Source organism: Staurois parvus, unplaced genomic scaffold, assembly GCF_062004578.1.
Source record: "Staurois parvus isolate SC_StPar_1 unplaced genomic scaffold, SC_StPar_1.0 ptg001245l, whole genome shotgun sequence".
Taxonomy (NCBI): domain Eukaryota; kingdom Metazoa; phylum Chordata; class Amphibia; order Anura; family Ranidae; genus Staurois; species Staurois parvus.
The window spans coordinates 636481-654226 of NW_028319041.1; the positions used below are offsets into that span (position 1 = coordinate 636481).

Below are 17746 nucleotides of genomic sequence, written 5' to 3' on the forward strand. Positions count from 1 at the left end.
GTTGATTTTAATTTTTTTTTTTTTTTGGGAAAGGAGCTGGAGATTCATTAGGATTTGGAAAATGGACCGGATGCTACAGCAATAGTAAAATGAATGTCATCCTTCAGTCAATTAGATTAAATAATGATTTTGTTTTTTGTTTGTTTGTTAATTTGGTTTTTTGTTATTTATTTGTTTTGTATTTTTTTTAAATGTTTATTTATTTATTATGTATTTATTTCTTTATATGTATTTATTTCTTTATTATTTCTTTATTATGTATTTTTATGTATTATTTTGTTATTATGGATTATTTATTTATTATAGGAGCGTAAAATAAATGTCATCTTAAGTCATTTAGATGATTTTTAAAATGTTTTATATATTTTGTAACTTTTTTCTATTTGTATTTATTATGTATTTATTATTTATTTTGTATGTGTCTCTTTATTATGTATTTCTTTGTTTGTTATTTATTTACAACACATTTATTTATTATGTCTTATTTATTCATTATGAATTTATGTATTATTTAGTTGTTATGAATTATTTAATTATGTATTATAAGAGAGTAAAATAAATGTCATCCTTAAGTCAATTAGATGATTTCTTTAAAAAAGTTATATATTTTGTAATTTGTTTTATTTTTTTTTGTATTTATATATTTATATATACTATATATTTAGTTTGTATTTATTATGTATTTGTTATTTATTTTGTATGTATTTCTTTAATCTGTATTTCTTTATTTATGTACAACATATTTATTTATTATGCATTATTTATTTATTATGCATTTATATCTTATTTATTTATTATGTTTTATTTATGTATTATGGGAGAATAAAATGAATGTCATCCTCAAGTATTAGATTAGATTTAATAACAATTTAAAAAGAAAATATTTATTTTGTAATTTTATATATTTATTTATTTTGTATTTGTATTTATTATGTATTTATTTATTTTGTATTTATTTATTTAATATGCTTTTTTTATTTATTATTTATTTACAACGTATTTATTTGTTTGCTATGTATTATGTATTCAGTATGTACTTATATGCTGCATGTTGAAATGCATTTTTATTACAAAATATATGAAAATTATTTTTAAAAATATATTTGCTTTAAATATATTCTTCATATTTTTTTTAACATATAAAAAAGTCATTTTAACGCACATTTTTACATATATGTGTAAATGCATTCCAAAAACCCACATGGAAGAAAAATATTTATTTTAAATATATTTTAAAAATATTCTTCCCAAATATATTGCCATATATTTTAAATGCTACAATTTTGGCCATATTCATATATATATATATATATACACTGTATATTGAAATGCGTTTTTTATTACAAAATATATGAAAAATATTTTTAAACATACATTTCAAATATACCGTATGTCTGTAAAACTACAAATCTACATTTTTGGAATGCATTTACAAATATATGTAAAAATATATGTTAAAATGACTTTTATATGTCAAAAAAATGTGAATATATTTAAAAAATATATATATTTTTAAAGTAAATTTGAAATGTATTTTTAAAAATATTTTTCATATATTTTGTAATAAAAACGCATTTCAACATGCAGTATATATATATATATATATATATATATATATATATATAATATTTTAAAAATACATTTCAAATATACTGTATGTCTGTAAAAATACAAATCTACATTTTCGGAATGCATTTACAAATATATGTAAAAATATATGTTCAAATTAGTTTTTTATATGTTAAAAAAAATCTGAAGAATATATTTTTAAAAAAATATATATTTTTAAAGTATATTTGAAATGTATGTTTAAAAATATGTTTCATATATCTTGTATTAAAAACACATTTCAACATGCAGTGTATATATATATATATATATATATATATATATATACACACACACACACACACATATAATGTATGTTGAAATGCGTTGTTATTACAAAATATATAAAAAAAAATTTTAAAAATAAAATTTCAAATATACTGTATGTCTGTAAAAATACAAATCTACATTTTAGGAATTCATTTACAAATATATGTAAAAATATATGTTCAAATTAGTTTTTTATATGTTAACAAAATCTGAAGAATATATTTTAAAAAATATATATATTTCTAAAACATATTTGAAATGTATCTTTAAACATACTTTTCATATACCTTGTAATAAAAATGCATTTCAACATGCAGTATATATATGTACACATACACTGCATGTTGAAATGCGTTTTTTTACACAATATATGAAAAATATTTTTAAAAATACATTTCAAATATACTGTATGTCTGTAAAAATACAAATCTACATTTTTGGAACTCATTTACAAATATATGTAAAAATACATGTTCAAATTGACTTCTTTATATGTTAAAAAAATCTGAAGAATATATTTTTAAATACTTTTTTAAAGTATATTTGAAATGTATGTTTAAAAATATTTTTCATATATTTTGTACTATATATTTCAAATATATTTTTCTTCCATACGGGTGGTGCAGCCCCATTGATCTCGATGGACGTGTTTGACAGGTGGTGTGCCGTCTGTCAGACTCTGCAGCCCAAGTTAAAAACGCTGCGGCTCCAAGCAGAGCATCATGGCCATGGCAGCCCTGTCACACTATAAGGTGGGTGGCCGGGGGACAGTATAACCATGGCTCAGCTGCCAGTTTTTGCGACCCCCCCCGGGTTAAAGAGCCCCTAAAGTGGAGCTTTCAGTAACTTTGAGGTTTTTTTGTACATAACAGATTATTAGTATTGTTATTATTATTATTATGATTATTTTAATTTTATTTTATTATTATTATTTTATTATTATTATTATTATTGTATTATTATTATTTTATTATTAATATTATTATTATTATTTTATTTTTATTTTTTTTATTATTAATATTATTATTATTTTTGGGTGGAAATATATTATAAATAATGATTAGTATTTTAATGGAGCTTCAAAAATACAGAAATAAATCATAGAAAACAAATAATAATAGATATAAGTGATGCTACACTTTAGAAACCCTATAATGAATGAGGTTCTATATGTTGGACACATGCACTCCGACACATTGGTGCGTTCCATGGGCGGAGCTTGTGTGCGCCCAGAGATATGTAGACGACACTCACCGGTGACGGTGAATTTGGTGGAGGTTTTGCACTCGTCGGCGATGAAGGCGATCTCCCCGGCGTCGGAGTTCTGGCACTCTCGGATGATCATAGTGTGCTGCTTGCCCGCAGAGGTAATGGAGATCCGCCCGCCCGGCCTCACTTCTTCACCGTTGATCATCCACTTCGCTTTCTGGCAGTCGTTGTCCAGCTCGGCGCAGAAGATGGCCGTATCGTTCACCGGGACCGCCGTCCTCCGCGGGAGCTTCTTGATTATATTCCCTGCGTGAGAAATACGGAGAATTCAACATACGTATTAGATAAATCTAGATTTCCTTTAGTTTTTAAAATTTGAGCAGCTGTGCCCTAATAATTCTAGCGAAGCGGCAGTTTATTCAGCATATATTCCCACATGGAAGAAAAATATATTTTAAATATAATTTTAAAATATTCTTCCAAAATATATTGACGTATATTTGAAATACTACAATTTTGGTCATATTTAATATATTTCAAAATGTATTTCGATAAATAAATATATATATAATTATATTATATATATATTTCTATATTTATTTATAAATATACTGCATGTTGAAATACGTTTTTTTAATACAAAATATATGAAAATTATTTTCAATATCATTTTTAATATATTTGTTTTAAATATACTCTTCAGATTTTTTTTATATTTTAAAAGTATCCTTCCCAAATATAAATTATAAATAAATAAATATCCTTCCCAAATATATTGACATATATTTGAAATACTACAATTGTGGCCATATTCAATGTATTTCAAAATATATTTCAATACATTTATTTATTTATAAATATACTGCATGTTAAAATGCATTTCTATTACAAAATATATGAAAAATATTTTTAAACATATATTTCAAATATACTGTATATTTCTATATACATTTATATTTGTATACATATCTAATACATTTATATTCTATATACATATATATTTCTATATTTTCATATATATATATTTAAATGTTTTCTTTCTATTACAAATTAAAAATATATGTTAAAATGAATTTTTTATATGTTAAAAAAATCTGAAGAATATAATTTAAAAAATATATATTTTGTAAAATATTTTTCATATATATATATATATATATATATATATATATATATATAGTACATGCTTTTTTATATATTACAAAATATATGAAAAATATTTTTAAAAATACATTTTCAAATATACTGTATGTCTTTAAAAATATATTTAATCTATATTTTTGGAATGCATTTACAAATATATGTAAAAATATATGTTACAATGACTTTTTTATATGTTAAAAAATCTGAAGAATAGATTTAAAAAATATATATTTATATATATATTTTGAATACGGACAAAATCTTAGTATTTCAAATATATGTGAATATATTTGGGAAGAAAATTTTTAAAATAGATTTAAAATAGATTTCTTCCATGTGGGTTTTGTCCTCCGTAGTTCCTACCTCCCCCCTCATTAATATGCTAATGACATTTTTTAACATAAAACTTCTCTATTTTCATTACACACCTTATTTTCCAGTGATGACATCATACTTTTAAAAAGGGTGCCATGACTGACAACACTTTGAGAAACACTGCCCTAGGGGACTTACTTTGCAGCAGTTAATCAGCAAGGGTGCCAACTGCAATATCTGGACAAATACAGGGACAGACTAAAAATCTCTATGCAAAATATCCTCAGAAACATATTGAACAAGTGAAGTGTAAAAAAAAAATAAAAAATTAAATATTAAAGAAAAAAAAAAAATTAGACAAATGTTACAATAACTGGCTGGAAATAAACTGATTGTTATTAGGATTAAAATTCTACTATGGGGAGGATTCATAAAGAAGGAAATGGGGTGATCTGCAATCACTGTGGGTGAACCTTCCTGGTGTATGTGTCTTAAATGCATTGGTGTGCACCTCAAAGCTCATGTACACACGTGTGTGCGTATATATACTATAATGCCCGCAGTATTGGTCGGCCGGCCTTTCCACGCACATGAGCTTTAATGCCCCCCAGTGCACAAAGCAAGGTCCATAAAGACATGGAGGAGCCAGTTTGTGGTGGAGGAACTTGACTGTCCTGCACAGAGTCCTGACCTCAACCCCATAGAACACCTTTGGGATGAATTAGAGCGGAGACTGAGAGCCAGGCCTCCTCCCCCGACATCAGTGCCTGACCTGACAAATGTGCTTCTGGAAGAATGGTCCAACCTTCCCATAGACACCCTCCTAAACCTTGTGGACGGCCTTCCCAGAAGAGTTGAAGCTGTTATAGCTGCAAAGGGCGGGGCCAACTCAATATTGAACCCTACGGACTAAGACTGGGGGGCCATTAGAGGTCATGTGCGTGGGAAGGGCGGGGCCAACTCAATATTGAACCCTACGGACTAAGACTGGGGGAGCCATTAAAGGTCATGTGCATGGAAAAGGCGGGGCCAACTCAATATTGAACCCTACGGGCTAAGAATGGGAGGCCATTGAAGGTCATGTGTCTGGAAAGGCCGGCAGCCCAATACTTTTTGCAAGATGGTGTATGTGGCTAATGAGGTTTAATGTTGATAAATGTAAGGTTCTGCACTTGGGGGCTAAGAATATGCATCATACATACTGGGGGGGGGGTACAACGGGGGGGGTCAATGGTGGAGAAGGATGTGGGGTTCTGGTAGATCATAAGCTTAGTAATGGCAGCAATGCCAAGCTGTGGTTTCCAAAGTGAGCAAAATCCTTTATTTTACTAAGAGAGGTACAATATAAACTCCAGAGAGAGAGATATCATCCTCCCCCCCCCCCCCCCCCGGTACAAATCATTAGTAAGACCTCATCTGGAATATGCAGTTCAGTTTTGGGCACCAATTCACAAAAAGGACATTGGGGAACTGGAGAAAGTACAGAGAAGGGGAACCAAACTGATAAGAGGTATAGAGGAGATCAGCTATGAGGAAAGATTAGAGGAACTGAATTTATTCTTTCTTGGGGGATATGATCTCCATGTATAATACATAAGGGGGATATGATCACCATGTATAATACATAAGGGGGGATATGATCACCATGTATAATACATAAGGGGGGATATGATCTCCATGTATAATACATAAGGGGGGATATGATCTCCATGTATAATACATAAGGGGGATATGATCTCCATGTATAATACATAAGGGGGATATGATCTCCATGTATAATACATAAGGGGAGATATGATCTCCATGTATAATACATAAGGGGGGATATGATCACCATGTATAATACATAAGGGGGGGATATGATCTCCATGTATAATACATAAGGGGGGATATGATCTCCATGTATAATACATAAGGGGGGGATATGATCTCCATGTATAATACATAAGGGGGTATATGATCTCCATGTATAATACATAAGGGGGGATATGATCTCCATGTATAATACATAAGGGGGGATATGATCTCCATGTATAATACATAAGGGGGGATATGATCTCCATGTATAATACATAAGGGGGGGATATGATCTCCATGTATAATACATAAGAGGGGATATTATCTCCATGTATAATACATAAGGGGGGATATGATCTCCATGTACAATACATAAGGGGGGATATGATCACCATGTATAATACATAAGGGGGGATATGATCTCCATGTACAATACATAAGGGGGGATATGATCACCATGTATAATACATAAGGGGGGATATGATCTCCATGTATAATACATAAGGGGGGATATGATCTCCATGTATAATACATAAGGGGGGATATGATCTCCATGTACAATACATAAGGGGGATATGATCACCATGTATAATACATAAGGGGGATATGATCTCCCTGTATAATACATAAGGGGGGATATGATGTCCATGCATAATACATAAGGGGGGATATGATCTCCATGCATAATACATAAGGGGGGATATAATCTCCATGTATAATACATAAGGGGGGATATGATCACCATGTATAATACATAAGGGGGGATATGATCTCCATGTATAATACATAAGGGGGGATATGATCATTATGTATAATACATAAGGGGGGATATGATCTCCATGTATAATACATAAGGGGGGATATGATCTCCATGTATAATACATAAGGGGGGATATGATCTCCAAGTATAATACATAAGGGGGGATATGATCTCCATGTATAATACATAAGGGGGGGATATGATCTCCATGTATAATACATAAGAGGGGATATGATCTCCATGCATAATACATAAGGGGGATATGATCTCCATGTATAATACATAAGGGGGGATATGATCTCCATGTATAAAACATAAGGGGGGATATGATCTCCATGTATAAAACATAAGGGGGGATATGATCTCCATGTATAATACATAAGGGGGGATATGATCTCCATGTATAATACATAAGGGGGGATATGATCACCATGTATAATACATAAGGGGGGGATATGATCTCCATTTATAATACATAAGGGGGGGATATGATCTCCATTTATAATACATAAGGGGGGATATGATCTCCATGTATAATACATAAGGGGGGATATGATCTCCATGTATAATACATAAGGGGGGGATATGATCTCCATGTATAATACATAAGGGGGGGGGGATATGATCACCATGTATAATACATAAGGGGGGATATGATCTCCATGTATAATACATAAGGGGGGATATGATCTCCATGTATAATACAGAAGGGGGGATATGATCTCCATGTATAATACATAAGGGGGGATATGATCTCCATGTATAATACATAAGGGGGGATATGATCACCATGTATAATACATAAGGGGGGATATGATCTCCATGTATAATACATAAGTGGGGTATGATCTCCATGTATAATACATAAGGGGGATATGATCTCCATGTATAATACATAAGGGGGGATATGATCTCCATGTATAATACATAAGGGGGGATATGATCTCCATGTGTAATACATAAGGGGGGGTATGATATCCATGTATAATACATAAGGGGGGGGGATATGATCTCTATGTATAATACATAAGGGGGGGATATAATCTCCATGTATAATACATAAGGGGGATATGATCACCATGTATAATACATAAGGTGGGATATGATCTCCATGTATAATACATAAGAGGGGATATGATCTCCATGTATAATACATAAGGGGGATATGATCTCCATGTATAATACATAAGGGGGGATATGATCTCCATGTATAATACATAAGGGGGGATATGATCCCCATGTATAATACATAAGGGGGGATATGATCTCCATGTATAAAACATAAGGGGGGATATGATCTCCATGTATAATACATAAGGGGGGATATGATCACCATGTATAATACATAAGGGGGGGATATGATCTCCATGTATATACATAAGGGGGGATATGATCTCCATGTATAATACATAAGCGGGGATATGATCTCCATGTATAATACATAAGGGGGGGATATGATCTCCATGTATAATACATAAGTGGGGGATATGATCACCATGTATAATATATAAGGGGGGATATGATCTCCATGTATAATACATAAGGGGGGATATGATCTCCATGTATAATACATAAGGGGGGATATGATCTCCATGTATAATACAGAAGGGGGGATATGATCTCCATGTATAATACATAAGGGGGGATATGATCTCCATGTATAATACATAAGGGGAGATATGATCTCCATGTATAATACACAAGGGGGGATATGATCTCCATGTATAATACATAAGGGGGGATATGATCTCGATGTATAATACATAAGGGGGATATGATCACCATGTATAATACATAAGGGGGGGATATGATCTCCATGCATAATACATAAGGGGGGATATAATCTCCATGTATAATACATAAGGGGGGATATGATCACCATGTATAATACATAAGGGGGGATATGATCTCCATGTATAATACATAAGGGGGGATATGATCATTATGTATAATACATAAGGGGGGATATGATCTCCATGTATAATACATAAGGGGGGATATGATCTCCAAGTATAATACATAAGGGGGGATATGATCTCCATGTATAATACATAAGGGGGGGATATGATCTCCATGTATAATACATAAGAGGGGATATGATCTCCATGCATAATACATAAGGGGGATATGATCTCCATGTATAATACATAAGGGGGGATATGATCTCCATGTATAAAACATAAGGGGGGATATGATCTCCATGTATAAAACATAAGGGGGGATATGATCTCCATGTATAATACATAAGGGGGGATATGATCTCCATGTATAATACATAAGGGGGGATATGATCACCATGTATAATACATAAGGGGGGGATATGATCTCCATTTATAATACATAAGGGGGGGATATGATCTCCATTTATAATACATAAGGGGGGATATGATCTCCATGTATAATACATAAGGGGGGATATGATCTCCATGTATAATACATAAGGGGGGGATATGATCTCCATGTATAATACATAAGGGGGGGGGATATGATCACCATGTATAATACATAAGGGGGGATATGATCTCCATGTATAATACATAAGGGGGGATATGATCTCCATGTATAATACAGAAGGGGGGATATGATCTCCATGTATAATACATAAGGGGGGATATGATCTCCATGTATAATACATAAGGGGGGATATGATCACCATGTATAATACATAAGGGGGGATATGATCTCCATGTATAATACATAAGTGGGGATATGATCTCCATGTGTAATACATAAGGGGGGGTATGATATCCATGTATAATACATAAGGGGGGGGATATGATCTCTATGTATAATACATAAGGGGGGGATATAATCTCCATGTATAATACATAAGGGGGATATGATCACCATGTATAATACATAAGGTGGGATATGATCTCCATGTATAATACATAAGAGGGGATATGATCTCCATGTATAATACATAAGGGGGATATGATCTCCATGTATAATACATAAGGGGGGATATGATCTCCATGTATAATACATAAGGGGGGATATGATCCCCATGTATAATACATAAGGGGGGATATGATCTCCATGTATAAAACATAAGGGGGGATATGATCTCCATGTATAATACATAAGGGGGGATATGATCACCATGTATAATACATAAGGGGGGGATATGATCTCCATGTATATACATAAGGGGGGATATGATCTCCATGTATAATACATAAGGGGGGATATGATCTCCATGTATAATACATAAGGGGGGGATATGATCTCCATGTATAATACATAAGTGGGGGATATGATCACCATGTATAATATATAAGGGGGGATATGATCTCCATGTATAATACATAAGGGGGGATATGATCTCCATGTATAATACATAAGGGGGGATATGATCTCCATGTATAATACAGAAGGGGGGATATGATCTCCATGTATAATACATAAGGGGGGATATGATCTCCATGTATAATACATAAGGGGAGATATGATCTCCATGTATAATACACAAGGGGGGATATGATCTCCATGTATAATACATAAGGGGGGATATGATCTCCATGTATAATACATAAGGGGGATATGATCACCATGTATAATACATAAGGGGGGGATATGATCTCCATGTATAATACATAAGGGGGGGATATGATCTCCATATATAATACATAAGGGGGGATTTGATCGCCATGTATAATACATAAGGGGGGATATGATCTCCATGTATAATACATAAGGGGGGATATGATCTCCATGTATAATACATAAGGGGGGATATGATCTCCATGTATAATACATAAGGGGGGATATGATCTCCATGTATAATACATAAGGAGGAATATGATCTCCATGTATAATACATAAGGGGGGGGATATGATCTCCATGTATAATACATAAGGGGGGGGGATATGATCTCCATGTATAATACATAAGGGGGGGGATATGATCTCCATGTATAATACATAAGGGGGGATGTGATCTCCATGTATAATACATAAGGGGGATATGATCTCCATGTATAATACATAAGGGGGATATGATCTCCATGTAGAATACATAAGGGGGGATATGATCTCCATGTATAATACATAAGGGGGGATATGATCACCATGTATAATACATAAGGGGGGATATGATCTCCATGTATAATACATAAGGGGGGATATGATCTCCATGTATAATACATAAGGGGGGGATATGATCTCCATGTATAATACATCAGTGGTTCATATAGTGAACTCGGTGTAGAGTTATTCACCCTGAGGTCATCACAGAGGACAAGGGGGCACTCTTTACGTCTGGAGGAAAAGAGATTAAATCTCCAAATCTGGAAAGGTTTCTTCACAGTAAGAGCTGTGAGAATGTGAAATAGACTCCCTCAAGAGTTGGTTGTGGCCAGCTCAGTGGATTGCTGTAGGAAAGTCCTGGATTCTTTCTTGGATACACAGAATATAACTGGATATAACATTTATAGGTAAAGTTGATCCAGGGAATATCCGATTGCCTCTTGGGGGATCAGGAAGGAATGTTTTCCCAGCAGGAGCAAATTGGATCGTGCTTTCTTGGGTTATTTTTTGCGTTCCTCTGGATCAACTGTGGGTATAGGATAGTGTATATGCAGATTTTCTATTTGTGTGTCTTTTTTTCAAGTAGATTAACTATGTACTATATCTAAACAAAATACCAAATATGAGGTAGAACATATAGATGAAATATATACTGTACTTATATGTTGGATTACTAATCAAGTCATTCCATTTTTATAAAATACTGTACACTCACCGGCCAAAGGGGATTTATGTGACTTTGAATTTGGCATGGCTGTTGGTGCCAGATGGGCTGGTCTGAGTATTTCATAATCTGCTGAGCTACTGGGTTTTTCACGCACAAAAACATCTCTAGGGTTTACAGAGAATGGTCCGAAAAAGAGAAAATATCTAGTGAGTGGCAGGTGTGTGGAGGAAAATGCCTTGTTGATGTCAGAGGAGAATGGACTGACAGGTTCCAGATGTTAGAAAGGAAACAGTAACTTAAATAACCATTTGTTATAGCCAAGGTATGTAGAATACCATCTCTGAACGCACAACACGTCCAACCTTGAAGCAGATGGGCTGCAGCAGCAGATGGGCTGCAGCAGCAGAAGACCACACCGGGGGACACTCCTGTCAGCTAAGAACAGTAAGCGGAGGCTACAATTCACACAAGCTCATCCAAACTGGACAATAGAAGATTGGAAAAATATTGCCTTGTCTGATGGGTTTGGATTTCAGCTGCGACATTCAGATGGTAGGGTCAGAATTTGGCGTAAACAACATGAAAGCATGGATCCATCCTGCCTTGTATCAACGGTTCAGACTGGTGGTGGTGTCATGGTATGGTGGATCCATCCTGCCTTGCATCAACGGTTCAGGCTGGTGGGGGTGGTGTCAAGGTGTGGTGGATCCATCCTGTCTTGTATCAACAGTTCAGGCTGGTGGTGGTGGTGTTATGGTGTGGTGGATCCATCCTACCTTGTATCAACGGTTCAGGCTGGTGGTGGTGGCGTCATGGTGTGGGGGATATTTTCTTGGCACACTCTGGGCTCCTTAGTACCAATTCAGCATCATTTAAACGCTACGGCCTCCCTGAGTATTGTTGCTGACCACGTCCATCCCTTTATGACTCCAGTGTCGCCATCTTCTGATGGCTCCTTCCAGCAGGATAATGCCCCATGTCACAAAGCTCAAATCATCTCCAACCGGTTTCTTGAACCTGACAACGAAGTCACTGTACTCCAATGGCCTCCACAGTCACCAGATCTCCATCCAATAGAGCACCTTTGGGATGTGGTGGAATAGGAGATTCCCATCATGGATGTGAATCTGACAAATCTGCAGCAACTGGGTGATGCTATCATGTCAATATGGACCAAAATCTCTGAGGAACGTTTCGAACACCTTGTTGAATCTATGCCACGAAAAATTAAGGCAGTTCAGAAGGCAAAAGGGGGTCCAACCCGGTACTAGCAAGGTGGACCTAATAAAGCAGCCGGTGAGTGTATATTATTTGTTATATAGACATATATATATATATTTTTTTTTTTTTCTCTAAATACTATATACTGTATATTATATATTTTTTTACCAGATAGACAGACATAGATATACACACACATATTATATTATTAGATCACATATATATATATATATATATATATATATATATATATATATATATACACACACACACAAATACATTATTACAGTATATATATATATATATATATATATATATATATAAACAGTATGTATATATTTTTTTTTTTCTTTCAATACTATATACTGTATATTATATAATTTTCTTTACAGATAGGTAGACAGACATAGATATACACACATATTATATTATTATATTACATATACATATATATATATATATATATATATATATATATATATATATAAAAAATACATATATGTACACATACATACATTAATACAGTATGTGTATATATTATATTATATATATATATATATATATATATATATATATATATATATATATATAAAATGTTCTTTAAATACTATACACTGTATATTAAATATTTTTTTTTACAGATAGATAGATAGACATAGATATACACACATATTATATTACTATATCACATATATATAAATATATATATATATATATATATATATATATATATATATATATATATACACACACATATAATTTTTTATTATTTACATTAATATATCATATATATATATATATATTACAGATTAAATATAAAATGGGCAGGACTATAGGAACAGAGGAAGGACGAGTGCTGTATGCTGTAGAGCTCCTAGTTTAGCCGGCTGGTATCACTGTCTCTCTAGTGTTTCGGATATTAATAACTAATATGTGTCTATGTAGCAGGACTTTATGATGTCTCTGGAATCCATGGCATCCTGACGGAGGATGAATATAGAATTATAAGTTGTGTCTTGTTGCTCGCCGATCCAAACAAATATACCCACTGAAAAACTTTGTTGTACAGAGGCTCTAGGTTTCCTCTATCTACCCCATGCTCAGGGCAGGGGGAACACAAAAAAATCTTGTGGTACATAAAAAAACAAAGGGGTTAAAATTGTACAACAGATATCTGAGCAGTCATATTAAAATGTATTTAAAGGCACTCTTGTCATTGCCCAATTATTTTTTCATCAGGGAAGGCTACACATACAGAAGGGGCTCTGGTTGAAGCCATAGATGGAAACGGCTCCTTGAGAAGAAAGAGTACACCAAAGGATGCACTCTTTGTACTTCAGCAAGGCAGCTAAGGTTAACCTGGTTAGCCTGATATGACAGCTATTAAAACACTGGAGAAGAAAAGGCAAAAGTTATACCTTCACATTTATTCGATAAACTGTCATTTAAAAGGAACTTTTTAGGATAACAATTTGGAAAATGACTACTGCTAACTTGTCTTTAAAAATACAAGCTCCATAGCAGACAACTTGTTCTATGTATTACTATATGGTGAGTCATTGACTTGGGATATGTGAATATCAGGTGTTGGTACAATTAATATGGACACAGCCTTTCCAATAAGAAGGACCAATACTGCCTGCATACTTGTTGGCGGTCTCTGTCTAATTGGCAATCCAACAAAGCAAAAAATGGCTAGCAGACTAAGTCAACCCAAATCTTTACTGAGATCTTAGTTGGAAAGGCAACCAAACTTGTATAGCAAAATTTGAGATCTTCAACACCTGGTGTACTGGCCATTTTTGCTTTGTTGGGTTTACACAGTATCACCAAATACATCTACACAAACCTGAAATATCAGTTTTGGGTGGACTGACCTTGAACTGAGAGCTCTGCAATAGTTCGGCTGCCCTCCTTCATCTCACAAATGTAGACTGCATCATCGTCCGTGGTGACGTTCTGTATGGTGAGTCTCCGGATGGTCCCCTCTTCCTCGATGTTGTATTTGGCACTCTGGTGGATTTGGGTTTCCTCCTTGTACCATGATGATTCGGTAATGGCTTGAGGGACCTCACACTGGAAGGTGGCAATTTCTTTCTCCCAAACTTCAAGGTCTCTCAACTTAGATCTAAAGGGGATTCTGGGCTCTTAATGAGAAACAGAAAAAAAAATTACAAATACAGAATTAAAAATGTAAAACTTCTTAATTAAACCATCCTGAGTTATCTGTGATTGGAATGAAAAACTGGCAAATAATGAATGAACTCAAAATCACAAATTTGGAAGATTCCAGTAATCTGACAGTTTATATTTTATCAACTACAGTAAATGATTCTGTTCTATTTAAGATGGTTAAAAGCTCCTGCGGTCCCCAAGAAGTGAGCCCCTGAGGACTCTATGCAGTAAGCTTCTGAGGTCTTCATGCAGTAAACACCTGAGGACATGTTGTGAGCTCCTATGGTCCCTGATGCAGTGGGCTTCTGAGGTCTCCATGCAGTAAACACCTGAGGACATACTGTGAGCTCCTATGGTCCCTGATGCAGTGGGCTTCTGAGGTCTCCATGCAGTAAACACCTGAGGACATGCTGTGAGCTCCTATGGTCTCTGATGCAGTAGGCTTCAGAGTCTCCATGAAATTAGCTTCTAAGTAGTATGCAGTAAGTAGGATCATGGGATCTCCTTACAGCTATGGCAATCTCCCTACAGCAGGCTATGGAAATCGTTATGAAGTAAGCTTATGAGGTTTCCATGCCATGAGAACCTGAGATCTGAATGGAGTAAGCTCCTAAGGTCTCCATGCAGTGAACTCCTAAGGTCTCCATGCAGTGAGATCCGAAGGTCTCCATGCAGTGAGCTCCGAAGGTCTCCATGCAGTGAGCTCCGAAGGTCTCCATGCAGTGAGCTCTGAAGGTCTCCATGCAGTTAGCTCTGAAGGTCTCCATGCAGTGAGCTCTGAAGGTCTCCATGCAGTGAACTCCTAAGGTCTCCATGAAGTGAGCTCCGAAGGTCTCCATGCAGTGAGCTCTGAAGGTCTCCATGCAGTGAGCTCTTGATGTCTCCATGCAATTGGCTCCTAAGGTCTCCATGCAGTGAGCTCCTAAGGTCTCCATGCAGTGAGTGCCTAAGGTCTCCATGCAGTAAGCGCCTAAGGTCTCCATGCAGTGAGCGCCTAAGGTCTCCATGCAGTGAGCTCCTAAGGTCTCCATGCAGTGAGCTCCTAAGGTCTCAATGCAGTGATTTCTTGTGATCTCCTTGCAGTGAGCTCTTGATATCTCCATGCAATTCGCTCCTAAGGTCTCCATGCAGTGAGCTCCTAAGGTCCCCATGCAGTGAGCTCCTAAGGTCTCCATGCAGTGAGCTCCTAAGGTCTCCATGCAGTGAGCTCCTAAGGTCTCAATGCAGTGATTTCTTGTGATCTCCTTGCAGTGAGCTCTTGATATCTCCATGCAATTCGCTCCTAAGGTCTCCATGCAGTGAGCTCCTAAGGTCTCCATGCAGTGAGCTCCTAAGGTCTCCATGCAGTGAGCTCCTAAGGTCTCCATGCAATGATCTACTAATTTCTCCATTCAACGAGCTCCTAAAATCTCCTTGCGGTAAGTTTCTGGTGTCTCTATGCAGTAAGTTCCTGTAAACTTCAAGAACTACCATTATGGGACCTCAGCTATGGAGATTTACGTACAGTAAGCTATGAAGAACTCTGTGAAGTAAGCTTCTGAGAGCCCCATGCAGTATGCTCCTGGGATTTCCTTACAGTTAAATTTGTAGATCTCTGTACAGTGAACTCTTGAGACTCCTATGCAGTATGCTCCTGAGATCTCCAAGCAGTAAGATCTTAAGATCCACATGCAATGAGCTTTGACATCCCCCATGCAATGACCTCCATGCAGTAAGCTCCTGAAATTTCAATTCAGTAAACTTCTGAGCTCTCCATGCTGTAAGCCCCTGAGTTTTCCATATAGAAAGTGTCCTTGAGATCTCCACATAGTGAGCTCCTGAGCTCTCCATACAGTAGGACCCTAATCTATGCTATTCTTTGCGGTGAAATTCTGGTCCATACATTTTGTATTGATGCAAATCACACCGCAAGGTATCGGTTTCAGGTATCGAGAGCAAGTAGGAGCACTCGTGAAAATACTCGGTATCGGCACTGATACTAATACCGATATCCGTCCCGGTGCATCCCTAGTTTCTATGCATTACTGTTGGGAGAACTGATCCAAAAAAGCAGAAACTGCTCAAAATTGCCTATTATATTTTTACATTTTTGAAATACCGCATGCCTGGACCACTACTTAACCCTTTTCTGCTGCCCTATAGCAGAAATACTGCTACAGGGCGGTAAGGATGTGCAAAATCACGTGTATATATATGTGATTTTGCATTACCGAGTAGAGGGCGAACATGAGCCGCGCGCGCGCTCTATCCGCACCGCTATTCGTGGCCTTGGCTGTCAATCACTGGGTCCCGGCTGGTGATTACTCACCGACACCCGATGATTGCCGAGTATTACCGATGGGGGAGAGAACTGTATGTAAACAAAACAGTTCTCCCTATCAGCTCCAGCACACTGCTTTGTATGGCTCTGCATAGCACAACCATACAAAGCAGTGTGCTTACAGTTGAAAGCACACACACAGCATACTGTAAAACACCACATAGTGAACCCTTTGATCACCCCTCATGTTAACCCCTTCCTGCCCAGTGCCATTAGTACAGTGTCAGTGCTT

General features: G+C 35.3%; 1 protein-coding gene across 34 annotated transcripts in view; it reads right to left on the reverse strand.

Moving 5' to 3' along the window:
- Positions 1-17746, reverse strand: part of OBSCN (obscurin, cytoskeletal calmodulin and titin-interacting RhoGEF) — a 518757-nt gene that overhangs the window by 441132 nt on the left and 59879 nt on the right. For all 34 annotated transcript variants that reach the window (XM_089660447.1, XM_089660452.1, XM_089660453.1 and 31 more), the window contains exons 3-4: positions 14897-15166; positions 3133-3393 (exon numbers count right to left, since the gene is read on the reverse strand). In XM_089660447.1, coding sequence (XP_089516573.1) covers positions 3133-3393; positions 14897-15166 — 531 coding nt within the window. The remainder of the gene's footprint in view (positions 1-3132; positions 3394-14896; positions 15167-17746) is intronic.